The sequence below is a fragment of the Artemia franciscana genome, chromosome 15 (genome assembly GCF_032884065.1).
Source record: "Artemia franciscana chromosome 15, ASM3288406v1, whole genome shotgun sequence".
Taxonomy (NCBI): Eukaryota; Metazoa; Arthropoda; class Branchiopoda; order Anostraca; family Artemiidae; genus Artemia; species Artemia franciscana.
The window spans coordinates 34,903,786-34,925,313 of NC_088877.1; the positions used below are offsets into that span (position 1 = coordinate 34,903,786).

The following is a 21,528-nucleotide window of genomic DNA, read 5'->3' on the forward strand; positions in this document are numbered from 1 at the left end:
AAACTAAAACCCTAGTTTATAAGAAATCAAATATTATAAATAAATCACATGTGTTTTAACAGTGTGTTTTCTTATTTCTGGAAACAAAAACAAAAGTTTAATAAATATTCAAATATTATTAATAAAATCAGACGTATTTTAAACGTGGATGTTCTTTTTTCTCAAAACTAAAACCCAAGTTTATTAAATACACAAATATTATTAATAAAATAAGATGTTTTTTAATCATGGATATTCTTATTTCTGAAAAGTAAAACAAAAGTTTATTAAATTCTCAAATATTATTAATAAAATCAGATTTACAGATTAATTTGGCGGTTAATGACAGACGGTTCGCTTGCCACCTTGTAGTCCAGTGAAACTACGAAAAAATGATGCCAAACCTGGCCATTTGAGCACAATAATTTATTTTGGCATCAAAATATTCGGAGGAATTTGCTTAATGACACAGCCTAAATCACCCAAATTGCCTCGCCGAAACACCCCTTTTCAGGGACAAGAGGGCTAAAGTGAGGGGACATCAAATTCATTTTTCTGCAATATTTTCTGGATTAAAAGATTATATCCTATTATTTAAAGCAGTGGTAAACCAAATGTGACGTAAAAATGGGAAAGTTTCATCACTTAGCATCCCATTTCAATCCTAAGGCAGGCCACGGGGGATGAAAAATAAGAATCTTAATTTTTGCTGCAGTTCGTGGCTTGAAAGGTCGTTTCCTACTATTTCAAGTCTGCGAAGCCGGAAATGATATCAGAATCGACCAATTCCATCATTTAATACACCATTTTCACCCTAGGTTAGGTTAAAAGGGGTAAAAATGTCATTTGTCTTATTATAATAATATACTACATAATTAAAATAATATATCAAACGGTTCGTGGTAACAAACTGTAAGCATGGAGCGACCCTGCTCAATAGTAACCGAAAATCTAAAAACGGCATTTTGATACCAATAGTTAAATCAAAAGAATCAAATTTTATGCTGATTTTAAATATATAAGCCTCATCAAGTTTATAGTCTTACCCATCAAAAGTTACGATCCTGAGAAAATGTTCATTACCTAAATTAATCCGTAAGTTACTTATATTTATTGCTAATAAGAACGTTCTAAAAAAATAAATAGTTCTAGTTGCATTTTTAAGTAACCGAAAATTGGAGGGCAACTAGGCCTCCTCCCCCACCTCTTTTTTTCAAAATTTTCCGATCAAAACTGTAAGAAAGCCATTTAGACAAAAAAAAAAATTATTTACAAATTTTGTTTTAATTATTTATATGCGATGAGCCAAAATCAAAACATAACTGTTGGCACTTTGACCATGTGTATTAATCTGAATCTTGGCTGGACGATCATTTGGGTATTCCGCACTGTAACAGGTGTCGCAAGCAGCCTTGCATAACACATAGAACATACTAGCTGCTCGCGCGTTTGAACGGTTAGATACGCGTTTGGTAGAACCATATCGACCACAAATAACCCTTTATTGGCAATTCACTGTTAGGTGACCTACCTTTTGTAGCATTGACGGGGAAGGAAGAGAAATTCCTGAAAAGGCAGACGTTCATAACCAATTCGCACTGATTCTTTTAGAAAAAAGTCAAGGTCACTATGAGTCTTGAACTGCACTTTTACGGTGCAGAAAGTGCAACACTGGCTTATCTTTGTGCTTTGGGGTTGCTGAAAGTCGGAAAAGTCTAAGGAGTGAGGGAATTGCTTAACGACGGCTGCGAAAACTGGCTCTTTCATAGAAGCACTTATAGATGGCTTTCACACTCCCAATTACATTTTTAGCCCCTGGTTTGAAACAAACAACGATTTTTAAATCGTTATTTGCTCAATTCAGATTCGTAATATCATTTTAAGCTTCTTTGCATATGCTGTCAATAAACTCTTTAAGGCCAAGAAGATCCCTGATATCTCGTGGGCAATTTTTTAGCACTACAGCACATGATGGGTTTACGCTTTGTGAATTGTAAGTAGCAGAGGTTAATGCATTATTAACTTTTTCAGTATTCGAAAAGTTCACATTTAAAAGCACGCGAGTCGTAACGTCAATAAATCCATCTAGCTTTCGGCAAATTTAATTTACTTTTGTAGCTATTGTAGCAAAAACAGCATCGCCAACGAGTGGAGTTTCACAGTGATTGAAAATAACAAAGCGCATTGGATTTCTCTATTCTTTGGTATCTGATAAGAGGAACTTCCACATGTCAGTAATATTTTCGTCATCTTTGACATGACTGATGTCTCAGCCTTGTGCATGAAGTTCAGAATAAAGAAGTTTCTGTACTTATAAGATCACATCATTTGCAAAGAAACTCACAGCAGAGGTTACCTGGTATTCTATTTTCACACCCTCCAATAGTGATCGTGCAAAAAAATTCAGTACAGCATTAAAAAAAAGTTATTCGCTCATGCTTGTCTTTGAGTGACTAAACGTAATCCAAGAACTGTGACAATCCAAAACAGAAAAATGCGTCACAAAATAGAAGGAAAGATGATATCGGAAGGTAACTGGATGATACTGGGAAATAATAGGCAAATTTAAGAGAGAAATCACCAATGCAACAGCACAAAAACATTAAAAAAAAAGAAAAAGAAAAAAGGGAGACAGAAGGACAAAAGGAAGACTGTTTTCCTAAGTTAGTGACTAATATAGACCAGCACTTTAATGAGGCCTTAACCCTACTCATCCATACAATCATATAGGTCAAACAGCATAGCCATACACAATCAACCATGAAGAATAGTCCATGGACAGGCAGTCATGTCGTCAATAAGTATAAGTCGTCATTTACCAAACAATAAAAACAGTAAAGACAAATAATTCAGAGGCAACAACCCGACAAAAGGGCTCATCAGGAGAATACACTTGCCTATAGAGTTTCGGCACTTTAAATTCTCTACCCAGTCAAGTGATGTGCCTACCACAGAATACCCATGGTATCCCCTTGTCAGGTATCACCCCCAAAATATATGCCTATGAAAAAAAAACAAAAAACAAGCAAATTTAGAACAACCAAGTAACACCAAAACAAGCTTATCCTGTTAATATAATCCTCTGTTTAGCAGCAGTAGGTAAACTAAATATGTTAAATTTTACCAAATCACAAATATTAACTCTTTGCGAAAAACCTGAATGAACTAAAACAATTACAGATTTCTTCAGTACCATGTGGCAATTTTTGAAAAATCTGCTCCTTTAGATACAATTCACAAAATAGATGGCGCTTCTTCAACTTTTCGCGAACCTACAAAATTAACGAAAAATTTCCCTAAATATTTCCAGATAATTCTTTTGGTATTTATTTAAACGTTCGTTATAATGAAAACTAAATTTTTTAAATTGCCAAGTTAATTTATTTGCAGAAATCTTCTTAATATCAATTTTTGGCTTAAGATTTTACATCTATTTTTAAAATCAATATAATTACTACAAATCCTTGCATATCGAAGTAACTGTGTGAAAAACGCCGAATATGTGATATTTGATTGTATATAACTTTCAGGGAATGGGAAATTAATCACTTCAAAATCGAAATCTTCCGTTTTATTATACATTTTAAAAATTAATATATTATTATCATAAATATTAATACTTAAATCTAAGAAATGATCTTCAAGACCAGCGCCATGACTAGGTTCAAGAGTAAGCTCAGATGGATGTATATTTTTAGAAATATCTATGAAATCCTTACAATTCAAGACCAAAATATCATCTAAATATCTTTTATTATTTGACAAAACATGTTTTAAATTATTTGGATTATTCTTATCCATCATTATCTTTCGATACCAACCAAAGCACTAGATATAGCAATGTCCTTTCAAATGAGCCCTTAAATATCTTTCTGTTATCTACGGTTAAGATTAGGAGGTTCAGGGGTTGATAGTCCTCCTCATATAGTAATAATTTTTATTTGTAGTTAGTTTTCTTTGCTCTCATTCTATAAAACATTTTGTATCTAAGCATAAACAAATTGACGATGAATTGAAACTACTGATAATATTTCTATTGATTACCTATGAAGATTTGAATATACTTATTTGCGATAAAAGTAGGAGATATGAACTTTCCTAAATTTAAATCCTTACCAGTATTTGTTGATATCGGTTTAAAAAAACTTAATCCTCAAAATAAATTTTCAAAGAAAAGTAAAGAGCTCCATTAAACAAACAATGTGCAAAATTAAACTCAAATAATTTTCAAAGCGTAAAACTACCACAAATCACCATCAACGTTTATCACCATTTAACGGAGCTCTTTACTCTACTTTGAAAAACTTCATTTGTAGAAAAAGTTTTTTTTTTAAATTGATTTCTCTTCGTTTTTATTGATATAGTCTTTTTATGGAAAAATAATAATATTTTATATCTTTATGGTTTTTCTGTTAGAATCAATAGTTTTGCTTGCTATTTGTATGTTGAAGGAGCTTTTTCAACAGTTTTAATCCTGACACAAATAGTAGTATTTTATTTAATTTGATACCTCCTCAAATTGACCTGAAAAATAAAGCTTAAAACCATTCTTAAGGAAGTCTATCGATGCTATTTGACAACCAGGACACACTCCTGGTTGTCAAATAGCATCGCTCTTTTGACTTACTCTTTTGACTTATTTAAATAATAAGAGCAGAATTAGCAACAGTATTAGCTATGAAGTTTCAACTTAATATCCCAGTCAATCTCGAGATATTGCTGAGATGTATTACTGGAAACCAAACACAGTGCCTTTTGATTTAGTTTTAAAGCAACATTTAGTTTCAAAGCATAATTGGCCAATTGTATAACTGTGGGGGTTTTACATACCCAATATCCCCAGAGGCATAGTTACTGGACGATTAAGTATGCTGAATAAATTGGTTGTCTCAAAATTTTGAAAGGATGTGCTTAGAAAATAAAAGGGCTTGGGAGATGGGCGGCTAGCCCTGAAATCTCTTTTGACTCTTAAAAAAGGTACTAGAACTTCTATTTTTCAATCGAATTGACTCCTTTAAAAGTTTCAATGATATTGCTAGCTATTATAATATAAGAGTGACACTGCCTGGTTAAATATTTGTGTGTTCATATTTTTGTATTAACATAGTGTGCAATGGATCGTAAATTCATTAAATGAAAATTCTGCTTCCTCATTTCAATCAATCTGCAATATAGAAGTCATCAAACTGGGTATTAATTTACACCTAGGCCTTTGTTTTTGTGTGAAATGTTTGCTTTAGTTTCTTGTATTTTGATTTCAATTATTATGCCAAAAAAGTAGCTTTACTAGTTATTTGCCAATTATTTTGTGCAAAGAGATCCTGAAATAGCCTGTCTTCGTATATTGTTGCTGCTGTCCAGTGCCAGCAAGGCAATGCATTATAGAGGCCTTCATCTTCCTACTAGACCCACCCAGCAGGGCTTTGTCAACCAATATCTTGACAGGCAGGATTTTGAATGGCTAGATCCATACCTGGTTGTTCTCTGGGTCGAATGCGATTAGTCAAGAGTTTTAAAAAGGCCAAGTTAATGTCAAATATTTATTTCTAGGAGGATCTCGAAGATGCAGCAAATCGCTTATCTACAGAATCCATTCTAATCTTGAAGTCGGCAAATACAACCTTCAGAAATCTACAAAATATCCAAAATTTTCTTAAAAATAACACAGCTCCTCTTCTTCAGCATGTAAGTGAAAATCTATAACCTAGAAACTATTCTAGAAAATATGAGGATATAGCCCAGAGAAAGAAAACTGTCACTGGAAAAAGGCTAAGATCCTGTAGAAATTACAAGTCCTGATTACAATAATTGATAAAGTACATTACATTTACACATAAATCTGTAAGAATTGACAAAATGGATTGTTTTCTTTTATTTAATGATAATAGCACACTCAATTTAGGTGTGTCACTCCGCCAGAAAACTCTCATGTAGAACAAGCGGGGATTTCCCTCTGCAGCGCTTTTAGAGTAAATTCAATAACTTGGAAAAAAAGATAACTAATGAATCATAAATTGGGGAAAATGATGTGAAAAACAGTAAAAATGATGACTATAATAATGTAATGTATATTCTTACATGATGTATATCAGATATAATTTGATGAATCCAAATAATAGCGATAAAACAGCGACTAAAAACTTGACCTTCAGAAATCTCGTTTTTAATCAGAGAATGCTGGAATTATGCCAAACTCAGTTAAAACAATGAGAAAATGAAATAAAATAGCAGAATGAATTGAAATGGATTATTACACAGAAAATATATTTACCTCTGTTTTGACAATGTCCATTAATTAAAGTGGTTTCATCAGTTGTAAATAAGGGGCTATTCCACGAGAACTTCGGCGTTGGGTAGCACCTCGTTTGGAAGGAACTGGACCAGTCTGATGGCCAGCTTGAAGTGCAATGGAAGACATTTCATCTATTAAACTAAACATGTCACGTTAATGGAATAATTTAGCACGAATTAAATAGTTTGAAGCTACATCAAGTGTCAAAGTTTTCATCATACATTTTAAATTCAATTTAAATATAATGTTCAATTCATTTTTCTGAATTTTCCCCCATCAAAAAGCCCCCTTATAGAAAAAAATTCATGTTCGTGTTGTCTACAGCTCTTTCTGGTACAATAACCATTCTATTTAACAATAACAACATCAATTAAGAAATAGTACAGTAATATCAACTTAATTGACATACAATTTCTTTCAAGATTTGTCATGAACTATGGAGCCAAAACCCTGCTTTTCCCCACTTTCATAAACTAAAATTAATTCTGTTCCTTTGTATTCATGTAGCTTCCGTCTGGAGCAAAATATGAAAATGCAGCAGAATCCTGGAGAAAAGTACACCTGCCACAGTTATAAGATGATGAATCGATTAACTGAGTTAGGAGACTAGGACCGTTTTAAAATATTGTTAGTTTTATTGGTCATATTTTAATGTAAGCTTCTTTTATATATAGTTGTGTTTTGATGAAGATAGCCCTTGGATATATGTTCAAAGTATTCATTCAAAATTATAATTCCACTGCGATACGGAAAAAAACTCCCTATTGTTCTACTTGTTGTTTGTGCTTATGATGGAAATGAAGTGTGGTCTTCGTTGCTATTTGAAAATATAACTAATATTAAGGTATTATAATACATTACCTTTATAAAAATGTTCTTTTTCTTAGAGACTCCAGGGCTATTCTAAGAGGATATCTGACTATATGAGCCAATTTACAGTATACATGCATCAGGTGTTAAAACATGATGTTGCCAATTGCAAACCGCTTTGGGATATTTATAATCAAACGAGAATTGTTTTATGTCGATATGTTTTTGATCCATTGGTAAGTTTTTTTTCAGACATATAATATGTTTTTTGGAATAAATTCCATTGTTCTGTTTTTTATGAGAGTGATTTTCACTGATAAGTGATGATTAGTTTTTTAAACCGCATCTTGAACTAATTTCGATAAAAATTTTGTTAGTTATATAATAAGCTATATAAACCCGGGTTGTGTTCAAATTGTTTTCTAATTAATTCAGGTTATTTATTGTTATTTTTCATAAATTTTTCTGTTATGGAAAAATAATTTCCTGGATGTATTTTTCCTCCCTAAGATCCACATGAGCCTAAGTCTAAGTCTGGCGTCTTTTGGGCGAATTTTTTCTAAAGTTGGAAGATTGAAAACATGGCTAAGAAATAAAATCATGGAGGAAAGACTCACCAGACTTGATTTTCTTTATGTTTGACGTAATATTTCCATACGTATAGAAAGTGTTATTGATACGATGGCTAATATTTGATATAGGGTAGGAAGCAAAACTTGTCATGTTTACGAAAACAGATTGAATTTAATAATGCAGTTTGGTCATAATTATGCTCCTTTTTGATTAATAAACTTAATGAATTTTTTCTTTCGTTATTAGAAAACCAAGTAGATTTTTACAGTATTTCTTATGCATAAGAATTTCAGTACAATAGTAATCAGACTTCTCTAAAATACTTTGCGACATGGTTAGTAAGGGTATCACTTTCGACTGATTCGTGTTCAGCAAAACCAGCCTGATGAAATTCGCGCTTTATCCAGCAAACTGGACTCGGGTGAACCAAAGACTGATTGGTGGAGGAAGGATGTGTTTGATTTAGCAATGGTTCCCTGGAATGTATTTTAATTTGATATTGAGTACTTTGGAGTAGCAAATAAACTAACCAAAGATTTATTTTTGCATTGCTCTTTCTCGGTGAAAAAGGGGATGTCCCCATTTTATGAATGTATTGTAACTTAAACTATGAGAATTCCTGGTCCACACTTTTGAGTTGAAATTTTGCATTGGTTAGTGTTTTACGATGGGAGCCAAATTTTAATACACAAAACTAAAAAATTGATTTTCAAAATGGGTATCACTGTCTTTTCCCTTATAGAAAGTTCAACATTTGAAAATGATCTTAGTCCTATCTTCAGTTACAATCCTTAGTTGAAACGATGGAAATATTTTTGTACATATCTATAATGCTATTAAAATTATTTTTTATCAGATTAGAAGCAATAAAAAATAATCTCTTAGATGCAATGACACTAAATCCTTCGGATCAACTTGAAGCTAAAAGGGGAAAATATTGGCAGTTCTAACACAGGATATTTGATATTTTAATTCATTATACAAAGTAAAAAAAAATAACTATAATAAAAATATTAATAGCCATCAAACTCTTAAAGCAATGCACACACACAGAAACCAACATGCACACACAAACACACACACATATATATGTATATATATATACTTTCTGTTTAAGACAATATATTTTCAAGTATTTAAATTTTTCTTTGCTTAGTTTGTTTTTATTTCATTTCTTAGAATGGCTTCTGGTTCTCAATCTGCTGTTGCCTTTTGATTTTCTTGTTTTCTTCAGTGGTTGCAATGAAACTAGCCAAGTACTACAGAACAAGGTATGTAAACCATTTAGGATTATGAACTTATAATGAAGAATCTTTCCTAATATTATTTTTTTTTGATGTTTCATGAATTTCTACTAAAAGTGAAAAGTTTTGGAAAGATTACAATATACAAGTTGCTTTAGAGTAGTTAAAAACTGTAGAGACACCGACTGTCTTGGTATAATCAATAGTTTTCATGACATAAGGATTGCCTTAGAATGGTTAAAAATTGTCACGACATCAAAGTTATCTTGGAATGCTTTTATGACTGCCCGAAAATTCCATTTTTGGTATTGAAAATTTTAAGCCTTTCCCAAAAGTATAAGAAATTAATTTTTGGTCTTTATTGCATTTGTCATTTTTTTAGATTATGATTTTGAATGGCCAAACATGGGTTTTTATTCATATTCTACTTGTTTGCATTATATGGGATATTGGTAAGGACACACACTGGAGATGTACCACAAGTCCGTAAACATTGTTGCTTTACAAAATGTGCTTAGTAACTATTATCTTCAAACAGAATGAGTGTTTACCTGACAGTACCATTATTATCTATCATTCTACTCTTTGTCATCACACTATATTACAGTTACCAATAGCATGTCAAACACTTTTTATTTACGGGAGGAATAGTTAAAAGTTTCTCCATGACTGACGGTTTTCTAATTTTCAAACTAGTTCACTAGAATGTCCAAGCTCACTTCATAAAGCTGTTTCTTCCTTTTTCTTTTCCAGAAAAATAAAACATTGATAACCAATCTTAATAAATAAACAAAATAAAGAGTGGTTCACCCAAACAATATTGATACACGCATTAAGGGGTTTTCAAAGCTAGGACATTCAAAACAAAACAAGGACTGTTTCACGCAAGCAATATTAATAGACGTATTAAGGAGTTTTCCGCCGTCCAATTGTCTTCTAAAAATATTAGCTAACAGGTATTTGTTTGGACGATGGAAACAGATTTGTCAGCTAAGAGAAATATTTTGCTTTAAATACTCCAACAGTTTTCTCCAACAAGTATTCGATTTGTTATAGATATTTTCTAGCAATATTAGCTAATAGTTTTTAGTTGGACGGTGGAAACACTATTGTTGGGAAAATGGTTAGCTAGCCAAGTGCTACAAAACAGAGGTCTGTCAAATATTTACGCATAAAAACCTATAATTAATAATCTTTTCTGATAGCTTATATTTTATGTTTTGTTAATTTCGACTAAAAGTGAAAAGTTTGGGAGAGTTTCAAATGTACAATGTTTCTTAGAATATTGAAAAATTGCAATGACATAAGGCTTGTCTTAGAATGGTTAAGAATTGTCACATCAGAAAATTTATCTCGGAATGCCTATGGCTGCCGTAAATCTCAATTCAGTCTTAAATTTTTTTAATCTTTTACAAGAAAATAATGAATTAATTGTTGTTCTTAATATATTTACCGTTTTTTAAGGCGAAACAGATGATTTTATTGACATGCTAATTATTGTATTATTGTAATTATTGTATGGACGACGAAACAACTTTATTGGTCAGTGGACCTGACAGCACTTCACCAGTTTCAAATGAGGATATCGTATGAGCAATATCTCATACAATGTCTTGTCAGTTGCATAATTACTCCGTGGTAGAGATCAAATAAAATAGGACACAAGATCTGTTTTCCAAAAAACAGACTGGTATATTTATCCAGTAGAGTTTTTCAAAACTGCCTCAAAGTTTTATTTCTGACAACATGTTACATTAATATATTGTTCAATGTCAGAAGTGACCGAGATTTCAGATTGGTTTTGATAATTTATTTTTAAAATACTATTTGGAAATTTCTTCAATGAGAGAAGTACTAAAAAAAAATAGTTACAAAAAGAGCCAGATGAACATCTGGCCCTTGAATCACTAATGTAAATATTATAAAGTTTTTGCTTTACAGAAGACAAACCGTTGACTGTAGGCTTATATAATTAGATTTATATAGCAGTACATAAGAAAAATGTATACTTATAATTCTATTGTGGAGGGAAAACTTTTTCCAGTTTCTTATTGGAATAAAAAAGAAATAAAAATTGGCCAAAAATAGCCCCACTGATGTGGTGCTCTTGAAGATTTGTACTGTGCAGGAATAAACCTCGAAAGTTCAGTTAATGTCGTATGAGAAAAAATAACAAAAAAATGTTTTTGAACGTAACTTATTGATGGTCATAGATTTCGTTGTATTGATTAGTTTTACAGAACTTACATTATAGAGCTTACGATCAAACAGTATAACTATGGATTACAATTTGGGTTGTATTAATGTCAATATAGCCAAACAATTAGGAGTATTATATTCTTAGGTACTTTATTGATGTGGCGAAAACGTTTCTTCCTCGATTTTAACTAACTCTGCTCGCTCACGTAGGTTAAGGCCCGAGCTGCCGTCCAAGCAAAAGAGGGGCCGTAAAGGCTTTTGTTAAACACAGGATAGCTTCACATACTAAGGTAGTATGGAGTATGTAAGAGAATCGTTTATACGTCATGCGCCATTTTAGTTTGATAGAAGGCTCTTTTATTTTTGGTCCACTATATATATATATATATATATATATATATATATATATATATATATATATATATATATATATATATATATATATATATATATATATATATATATATATATATATATATATATATATATATATATATATATATATATATATATATATATATATAAATGTTTAAAATTATTGTTTTCTTTTTCAGAAGTGGTAACAGTTTTCATAGAACAAACTGGACCGTCATGGAGTAAGTTAAACCATTCTATTTCTTATGTTGAATTCTATATCCATATTTTCTGATCCATCATTCAAATTCTCTTTATCGTCTTATATATATTTTCCATGCATATACATATAGAATCATCTACATGTTCAAGGTTCTGTAATATAATAGCAATAAATTAAAAAAAAATATGCATTTTTTTGTTGGCGGGGAGCAGAGCTCAAACACCAACAAGAAAAACCAAAAAGATACATAATATCACTGAAACAGACACAAGTTTATGAAACAGACACAGAAACAAGGTTATTCGTGCCTGTATTTCTTTTAATGTTAAAGAAATAACTTTAATAGGCCACTCCGCTCTACCGCTACCACGCGTCCATTCGAGACAATACAAACTAAGTAATAGCAATTACCACGAAACAGTGAGCAGGGAGTGCAGAAAGATCATATCCTATCGATCACAAAACGCCATCTTCACCAAAATAAGTTTTTTTAAAGTATTGAATGAGCAACGTAAGAAGCCAAGATTTCATGGCAGTAAGTGACAACGTTACCTCTATAAATGCAAAACAAAACTTGACCAAATCAAAGGAACCATATACTGCACTGTAAATCTTGACCTCTCACGTTTTGAAGCGTGAGAAATGGGTATTTTGAGACATATAGAACTCAGGTTCATTTGATAAAAATATTTAGGAAGGACAATAACAAAAAGACTGGACACTAACACTCACCAGGAGAATTTCCATTGCTGTATAAAACTATTCTGTCTTTGATTTATTTGGAAAAAGGGAAGGAGGCGGTAAAAATGACTTATGGAAACGAGCAGCATCTTTTGAAGTGGAATAATATTAGACAGAAATGTATTTAGGTAAATAGATCGAGCTCAATCAAAACTAGATTGTATTAAATTAAACTCCAGTAACACAAGTGTGGAGTAAGGAATTGAATTATACAACCAGCTTATAATACCAAAGCCCTGTGATTATTTCGCACAAACAACATTCATGTGGCCCTTTCATGAAAGATTCTCGTCGATAACCACACCTAGATAGCGAATACTTCACACTCTTTCTATAGACGATAAACCGTCTACTAGCATAAAGCAAATATTAGTTAGTTTCTAAAACCTGCACCCAACTCTTCAAAAATAATAAGCTTAATTTTTGTGGCACTTGGTATTTACAAAGTGACATATAGCAAATTAGAATTTCTGTTGGCCTGTCTGTCTATCTGTCTGTCCGTCCCGCTTTCGCTAGTTTGGGCACTTCCAGATAAGCTAGGATTATGAAAGTTGGCAGGCGTATCAGGGACGAAGCGAGATTAAATTAAAAATGGTCTCTTCCCCGATTCGACCATGGGGGAGGGGGGGGGGGGAAGCGAGCGAACAAGATAGTTGAGAAGAATTTTATTAGCCGATAAATCAAATGATTGTTCTTCTTAAGTATGGCATGTGGTCTAGGGGTATGACTCTCACTCAGGGTGCAAGGGGTCTCAGGCTCGAATCCCGGACCACCCCAATTTTTACACGAAGAAGATCTGAAACAAGATCAATCAATCAATTTATTAATACTAAAAGAAAAGCATGAGATAGGTCATACGTGATACGAAAGATATGTGATCAATATAGCGATTGCTGAAAGTTGGCAGGCGTATCAGGGCCCGATTAGATTAAATTAGAAATAGTCGCTTCTCCGATTCGACCATATGGGGAGGGGAGTGGAAGGACGGTTAACTCGGAAAAATTAGAAAAAATGAGGTATTTTAACTTACGAACGGGTTATGGGATCTTAATGAAATTTGATATATAGAAGGAAGTCGTGTCTCAGAGCTCTGATTTTAAATGTTGACCGGATCCGGTGACACTGTCGGCAGTTGACGAGAAATCTTGGAAAACGCTTAGAGTGGAAAGATTGTAATGAAACTTGGTGGGAAGAGGCTCTTGACACTTCTAATCTCATCACAAGTGCCATATGAGCTCTTTGATATTGTTTTCGCATTAAACACAAATTTATTGTCGCCAATCTATTTCAGAATACGATTGTATTATGAGTAATATCTACTTGAAGCTCATTTAAAGATTTACCGCAAACAGAGCCAGCTTTCTCATCAGCGAACTGTGTATTCGGTAAAGATGAAGCTGTAGTAAACACAGATTTTTTATTATAAAACAGAAAGAAAAAAAAGCACATAGTTGAACCCTGAGGGACGCCAACCGATGATGATAGTGGAAGAAAAGAAGAAACAGAATTATAAACTAAAGTAACTTGTGTTCCCTCAAAAACATACGATTTTACTAGATCCAATGCTTTTCCACGATAATTCTGTGTCTTCTTTTCTTCCACTCTCGTCATTGTTTGGTCTCCCTCAGGGCTCAACTATGGACCTTCTTTTCTTTTTTTTATATTAACGCTTAGAAAATTGTTAAGACCTCTTCTGCTACTACTAATACTTCTAATGGGTCACCGCAGCAACAAGCCACCTGAGGCCGACACAGCTACGCACGCTTCTCCTTCATCCCAGTCTATTCAAAGCTTCCCTCTTTATTCCCCTTGGAAGTTCCCATTTCCTTTTAATCTTTCTTTATTACCCTCTCCCTCTTTATTACCCAGATGAGGACGACCTGCCTTCCGTTTAGCCCTAGACAGTTGTCCGAAAAGGACAATCTTTGGTAATCTCTCATCCTTCATCCTCAGAACGTGCTCTAAACATTTCAGCCTTTCTTTCATTACAGCCATAGAAAGTGGGATTGGACCACATTTTTCGTACAACCTACTGCTTGAAATACAGTCAGTAAAACGGGTACCGAGAACAAACTGTTGGCAATTTCTCTAGAAAACATCTAGTAAATCTTCATCCGCTTTTCAGAGCACTTGTTTCAGAGCCTTTGGTCCCGCTGTTGCTAGTTTAGTCACTCCCAGAATTTCCAACATTAACCGCAGCAATGTTATTCTCATACAATACACTTTAACGTATTTATCTTGTAGGCTATATACTAGAAGGATAAGATCTTTGCTAAAGCTCTTCTATCAACAGAATCGAACGCTTGCTTAAAATCTATAAAACTGAGGACCAAAGGTGTTTGACAACTAAGACACTTCTCAATTATTAACCTATGAGTGTAAATTTGGTTGACATATCCTCTATCTTTTTGAAAACTGCACTGTTCTTCTCTACAGCATCTATCAGTCTAAGAAGTATCATTTTACTAAGTAATCGGCTACCTAAAGACACCAAACTAATACTCACTCTTATCACCTTTCTTATGCATTGGTTTAATTAAGGTTTTCCTAAAATCAATAGGTACTTCTGTTTTTTCAAAAATTATATTCGTAATCTTCAGTAATTTAATTCTAACCTCAGAGCCACCCTATTTAAGAAATTCATTTACCACACTATCAGCACCTGGAGCTTTATTATTTTTCAATCCTTTTAGTACTCTCGCTAATTCGTCCTCGCAAAAAAAATCTTCCTTCACATCCAAGGTATCACAAACTTTTTCATTTTCTTCTGTATCTTTTCCTGCAATTGAATAAAAAAAACTAGCTTTTTAAACTGAAAGTAAGGAGCGACATTAAAACTTAAAACGAACAGAAAATACTCCGTATATGACATGGGTTGTCCCCTCCGCAATCCCTCACTCTTTACGCTAAAGTTTGAATCTTTGCCACAATTCTGCTTTTTAAAACAATTAAAAGCTTTAGCGTAAAGAGCGAGGGATTGCGGAGGGGACAACACATTTCACATACGGAATAATTTCTGTTCGTTTTAAGTTTTAATAACTAGTTTTTTTATTTAATTTCTGAACGTTTTTGAATGAATGCATTTTTATTTTGGCTCTCCGCACATAAATTATTAAAATTTAATTTTCATATTAATTCTTTTTTTGGCTAAATGGCTTTCTCTTAGTTTTGATCAGATGATTTTGAGAAATACGGGGTGGGGAAGGAGGCCTAGTTGCCCTCCAATTTTTCGGTTACTTAAAAAGGCAACTAGAACTTTTAATTTTTAACGAACGTTTTCAGTAGTAAAAAATATACGTAACTTAAGAATTATTTTACGTAACAAACTTTTATATTTTTATATTTTTTTATTATGTATATGAGGGGGTTTGTGCCCTCGTTAATACCCCACTCTTTACACTAAATCTTTAGTTTTGTCCCAATTCTTTAAGAATGACCCCTGAACCAGAAAGGCCGTGGAATAAATACCTGAAATTACTAAAAATACTTTAGCATAAAGAGCAAGGTATTTATCTCCTCCTAAATACCTCGCTCTTTATGCTAAAGTATTTTTAGAACCCCTCATATGCGTAATAATCTCTGTTCGATTTAAGTTTTTATGCTACTCCTTACTTTCAGTTGAAAAAACTTTTTCATGTTTATTTTTTCATTGTTTTTTATATATTAATGCTAGAAAATCCCGCGCCATTTTCATTGAATTTCTCTTCCCCCATGACACATTCCTCAAAGGTAAGATCCTCCTACATAGCCCCCTCTCCTCAACCCCACCCCCAAACCAAAAAATTCCCCTGAAAACGTCTGTACACTTCCCAATAACCATTACTGTATGTAAGTTAAATAAAAAAACAAGTTTTTTTAACTGAAAGTAAGGAGCGACATTAAAACTTAAAACGAACAGAAATTACTTTGTATATGAAAGAGGCTGCTTCCTCATCAACGCCCCGCTCTTTACGCTAAAGTTTGACTCTGTCTCTCAATTCTTCTTTTTAAAAACAGTAAAAAACTTTAGCGTAAAGAGCGGGGCGTTGATGAGGAAGCAGCCTCTTGAATCATGAGGTATAACTAAAAACTAAAAAAAGGTAAAAAACTAAAAACAAAAAAACAATTCAAAAACGAATGTATATACAGACCGGGACACCGGGACACAAATGACGACCGGGACACAGGGAATATAAATGACGACCAGGACACTCAAAGAGAAATTACAGACTGGGACACCGGGACACAAATGACGACAGGGACACAGGGAATATAAATGACGACCGGGACACAGGGACATAACTACAACGGGGACGCCGGGGGGCACAGGGGGATATATAAATGACAACGGCGACACGGAGAATGTTCGATTAGCAATCACCATCAACAAAGCTCAAGGGCAATCATTAGAATCATGAGGCATAGATCTGAACACGGATTGTTTTCCCACAGACAAATTTTCCCATGGAGTCGGTAAACCTTACAATCTATTTATATGCACAGACAATGGGACATCGAAGAGTGTTGTATATTCGAAAGTTTTACGTAGTTATATATATATATATATATATATATATATATATATATATATATATATATATATATATATATATATATATATATATATATATATATATATATATATATACATATATATATTCACAGGTGGGACACAGGGACACAACTACAATGGCGCGTAACGACTTACGTGCGTAGAGGGGCTTGGAGGAGCGCAAAGCACACCCACTAGCTAGGTGTTGGGGTGGCGCGAAGCGCCACCCCAACAGTTAGTATATCTATAAATATAAAAATAAGTTGTCTGTCTGTCTGTATTTCATCATATACCAATTCAAAAACGAATGTATTCATGCCCAAAGTAGCTGAGTTGGTATCGCGTTATGTTCCAGGTTCTAGGTCCGAGAGGTTGCAGGTTCGAACCTTGGCTAGGTAAAAACTTCAAAAAAAATAAAAAGAATCCCCTCCCACGGGGACTGTGGGGGAGTAAATCGTCCCCAAAGACATTATAAGGTATTTCGAATACCCTGAATAAAATGGCTATGTCAAAATTTTGATCTGGTGACTTTGGGAAAATAATTAGCGTGGGAGGGGGCCTAGGTGCCCTCTAATTTTTTCAGTCACTTAAAAAGGGCACTAGAACTTTTCATTTCCGTTAGAATGAGCCCTCTTGCAATATTCTAGGACCACTCAGTCGATACGATTACCCCTGGGGAAAACACAACAAAAAAAAACAAAACAAAAAAACAAATTAACACGAATCCGTGATTTGTCTTCTGGCAAAAAAATGCGAAATTCCACATTTTTGTAGTTAGGGACTTGAAGCTTGTACAAAAAGGTTCTCTGATATGCTGAATTTGACGGTGTGATTTTCGTTAAGATCGTATGACTTTTAGGGGGTGTTTCCCCCTATTTTCTAAAATGAGGCAAATTTTCTCAGGCTCTTAACTTTTGATGGGTATAACTGATCTTGATGAAACTTATATATTTAAAATCAGCATTAAAATACAATTCTTTTGATGTAACTATTGGTATCAAAATTTCGTTTTTTAGAGTTTCGTTTACTATTGAGCCGGGTCGCTCCTTACTACAGTTTGTTACCGCGAACTGTTTGACCATATCTTGGTTTAGCACATTTTCAAAATTTTCCGCCATCTTTAACTCTTTAACTCTTTCCTTGTCACTAATTGCGTCCTCGTTTCTATCTTTAACTGGGACAAGTCCAGATTGACTACTCCCTCTCAATTTACTAACATGCAAGTACAATATTTTACTATTATGCTGTCTAGCTGCATCTTCCAAATCCTCCAAAACTAAACTAAAACAGCCCAATTACTTTACTTTCTGCTTACAGATTCTGCAAGATTATAAACAAACAAAACAAACATAAAGTAAATACATAATTTAAGTAAAACCGTCCAAACAAAAGACATAATAGACATAAATAACAAAAGACATAAGAGAATAACTTTCTAGCAAAATAGAGATGCATATTTTCTGTTATTTTTATTTTTTAATTTAAAATACCATTCAAAAGATTTTCAAAACCATCAAACATATTGGGCTAGCATTTAAAGCCCAGGTTAGAAGAAGAAAATTGAACATGTTGATAAAGTCATTAGGTTTGAGACCGTTCTTGTTAAATCACAATGAATATCGCAACCAAGTCTTTATTTCCGCGTTTGTGTTTAAACGTCTCTAATTTTTTTTTCTTATTCTTATTTATTACTTCATTAGTGAGAATGCTGTATTAGTACTATCACCATAGGGATTTTAACAAGGGCCCTGTCCCTTCAAATTCCAGTTCCGACCCTTTTTTAACTTATTGAAGGTGCAGGTGTTTGTTACGTCATAGGGAATATTTTTAGGTGTCTGTTACGTAATTGGGTTACTCAATCTTGCTTGACCTTACTAGATTTATTAACAGTGAATGTAATCTTACGTAACTTCATGGATTTATTGGCAGTAAAGCAGTCACGTGTAACTTGCTAAACTTCAATGGCCCTTGTGGAACACCTGTATATAACGATTTTTCTCAGTGAGCTTTTATATTCTAAAGATGTTTTAGAATAAAAAAAGAAAAAGAAAGGATTCGAATTCCACCCAAGGGAATGATGCCCTGAACAGCTGGATTATGAAAACTTTCTAATATTATGTTTCACGAAATAGATTCTACGAAATAACCTATTGCACGCAAGGAGGTTATGTGCCCTGTTTGTGCACACTAGAAAGATTAAGCTATTGATCACGTGTTACCATATTATTGCTATAATTGAGATGCAGAGGGGAAAATTGATTACAAGAGTTTGGTTATATTTAAAGTACCTCTGCGTGCTAAGTAATGCTTTAGAAGGGTATCAAGAACCCAAACAAAGCGATTCTTCACTTCTTAGCGATAGGATCCTAGAATTTCAGAGGATGCTTCATAGATAATTTTTAGATATTTTCTTAGAGAATGATATAAACTTGTTCAAAAACACGCAGAAAAATATTTCTTCTCATCAAATGTTTAGAGACGTTTTCTTAGAGAATGATCTAAGTTTGCTCAAAATATAGGAAAATGGGGGCACAAGACATGCGACTTAATATTGTTCATTTTTTCTTGGTTTTATTTTCTCTCAATTACCACGTATGTGACACTAAATGACTGACTCACCCCCAACATCAAATTCCACCGGGCTCCTAGCAACCAATTCCAGGGGGCAGGGACTTTTTGTACATACAAATTTTACTAATAAAAAAAATTGCAGAGCATTATTGAAATACAGAAAAAGCAGTTAAAACTCAACAATAGACTAAATCTAGACCTGAAAAAATCTGGCATAGGATAAAATATAACCAAACAGAATAATGAAAATTTTATGAATAAACAAAAATTTACAAAGTATTTTTAAAACACAGAACAAGCAGTTAAAACTCAACAACGGAAAAAACAAACCTGGAAAGAAACCCGTCATAGGATAAAATATAACCAAAAGGAACCATTGATTAAAGGATTGCAGGAGTCCTAGCAACCAATTCTAGAGGGAAGGGGCTCGTTATTAGAGATAAATTTAATCCATATTTAGAGCTGTTTTTGAGAAATTTTTATGATTCCACGTTTCACTGAGTGACGGCTATGTATATTCACCCCACTGTGGCAATATGTGGCTAGCCCACCCTAGCAAGCAATTCTAGAGGAGGAGGCTCTTATTAGATGTAAATTTAATCCATATTAAGAGCTATTTCTGAGAACTTTTAATCAAAATTCAACGTTTTATTGAGCCAAGGCTATGCATATTCACGCCACCTTGACAACATGCGGCTAGCCCATCCTAGCAAGCAAAGCCAGAGGGGGTTGGGTGGGAGTTGGTTATTAGAGATAAATTTAATCCATATTAAGAGCTAAATCTGAGAATTTTCAATGAAAAATCCACGTTTCATTAAGCCAAGGCTATGCGTATTCACGCCATCGTGACAATAGGCGGCTAGCCCACACTAGCAAGCTATTCCAGAGGAGGGAGGGTCATTATTAGAGATAAATTTAAGCATTATTAAGGGGTATTTCTAAGAATTCCTAGTGAAAATCGCTCATTTCTTTTAATTGAGTGTTAGATTTGAGTCCCCCCCATCGCCCAAAAATTCATTTAATACCTTTCGCGTCACCTTTAAGATATAGAAAATGTTAGTTCAAGCAATTCACACATTTTTGCAATATGTGGCTACCCCATGGCACTCCTTTAATACGTATTATCATCCATAAGACACTGTCAACAGAAAGTTTCATCTATAAGAATATAATTTAAACCCAAAGATTTATGATTTCTTCTGGCGCAAGCAATCCCTCCGTGTTACACCATGTCAATTCATACCTCTATATCACAGTATGACTGCCCCCTGTCACCCCTTCATCATTTATAAGACATTTTCCAGATATTTTCTGGTTAAAAATCATGTATTAAATCCAATGGTTCACGTATGCACAAGCCTATCCTCCGTGATATACCATGACAATTCACACCACAAAGGCATAGTATGAACAACCATCTGGCACCTTCTGGCCCCCCACTCATCATTACAAAGAAATTATCTAGATATTTTCTTGTTAAAAATATGATTTAAATCCAACGGTTTATGTTTTCGCAAGCCAACCTTCAACTTGGTGCAACATCTCAATTCACACCACCGTACCAAAATATAACCATCCTTCTGGCACCCTCTAGCACCCCCTCTTATCATTCCTAAGACATTTTCAGGCATTTCTTGCTAAAAATCATAAATTAAATCCAGTAATTTATGTTTTAAAAATCCACCCTCCAAACATCATGCCCCTCATGACAATTGACACCACTTTGACAAACTATAAATGGCTAGCGACACCCCTCACCATTTTAAAGCCGAATTCTAGATATTCTCATAAAAAATATGATTCAAATCCATTGATTCAAGTTTTTTGCTAGCCTACCCTCGGTGATACACCATGTCAATTCACGCCAAGGTGTCACACAATGACTGACCCCATGGCAACCACTCATTACTCTGAAGACATTTTCCAGATAGTTTCGTGTTTAAAATTATCCATTAAATCCATTGATTCGTGTTTTTTGCAAGCCGACCCTCCGTGACACATCATGTCAATT

General features: G+C 33.7%; 1 protein-coding gene across 1 annotated transcript in view; it reads left to right on the forward strand.

Annotated features, from left to right (window-relative positions):
* Nucleotides 1–21,528, forward strand: part of LOC136036403 (prominin-1-A-like) — a 106,113-nt gene that overhangs the window by 80,493 nt on the left and 4,092 nt on the right. Inside the window, exons 13-16 of the mRNA XM_065718610.1 lie at nt 5,530–5,664; nt 7,159–7,317; nt 8,834–8,925; nt 11,652–11,693. Of these exons, the coding sequence (XP_065574682.1) occupies nt 5,530–5,664; nt 7,159–7,317; nt 8,834–8,925; nt 11,652–11,693 (428 nt within the window). The remainder of the gene's footprint in view (nt 1–5,529; nt 5,665–7,158; nt 7,318–8,833; nt 8,926–11,651; nt 11,694–21,528) is intronic.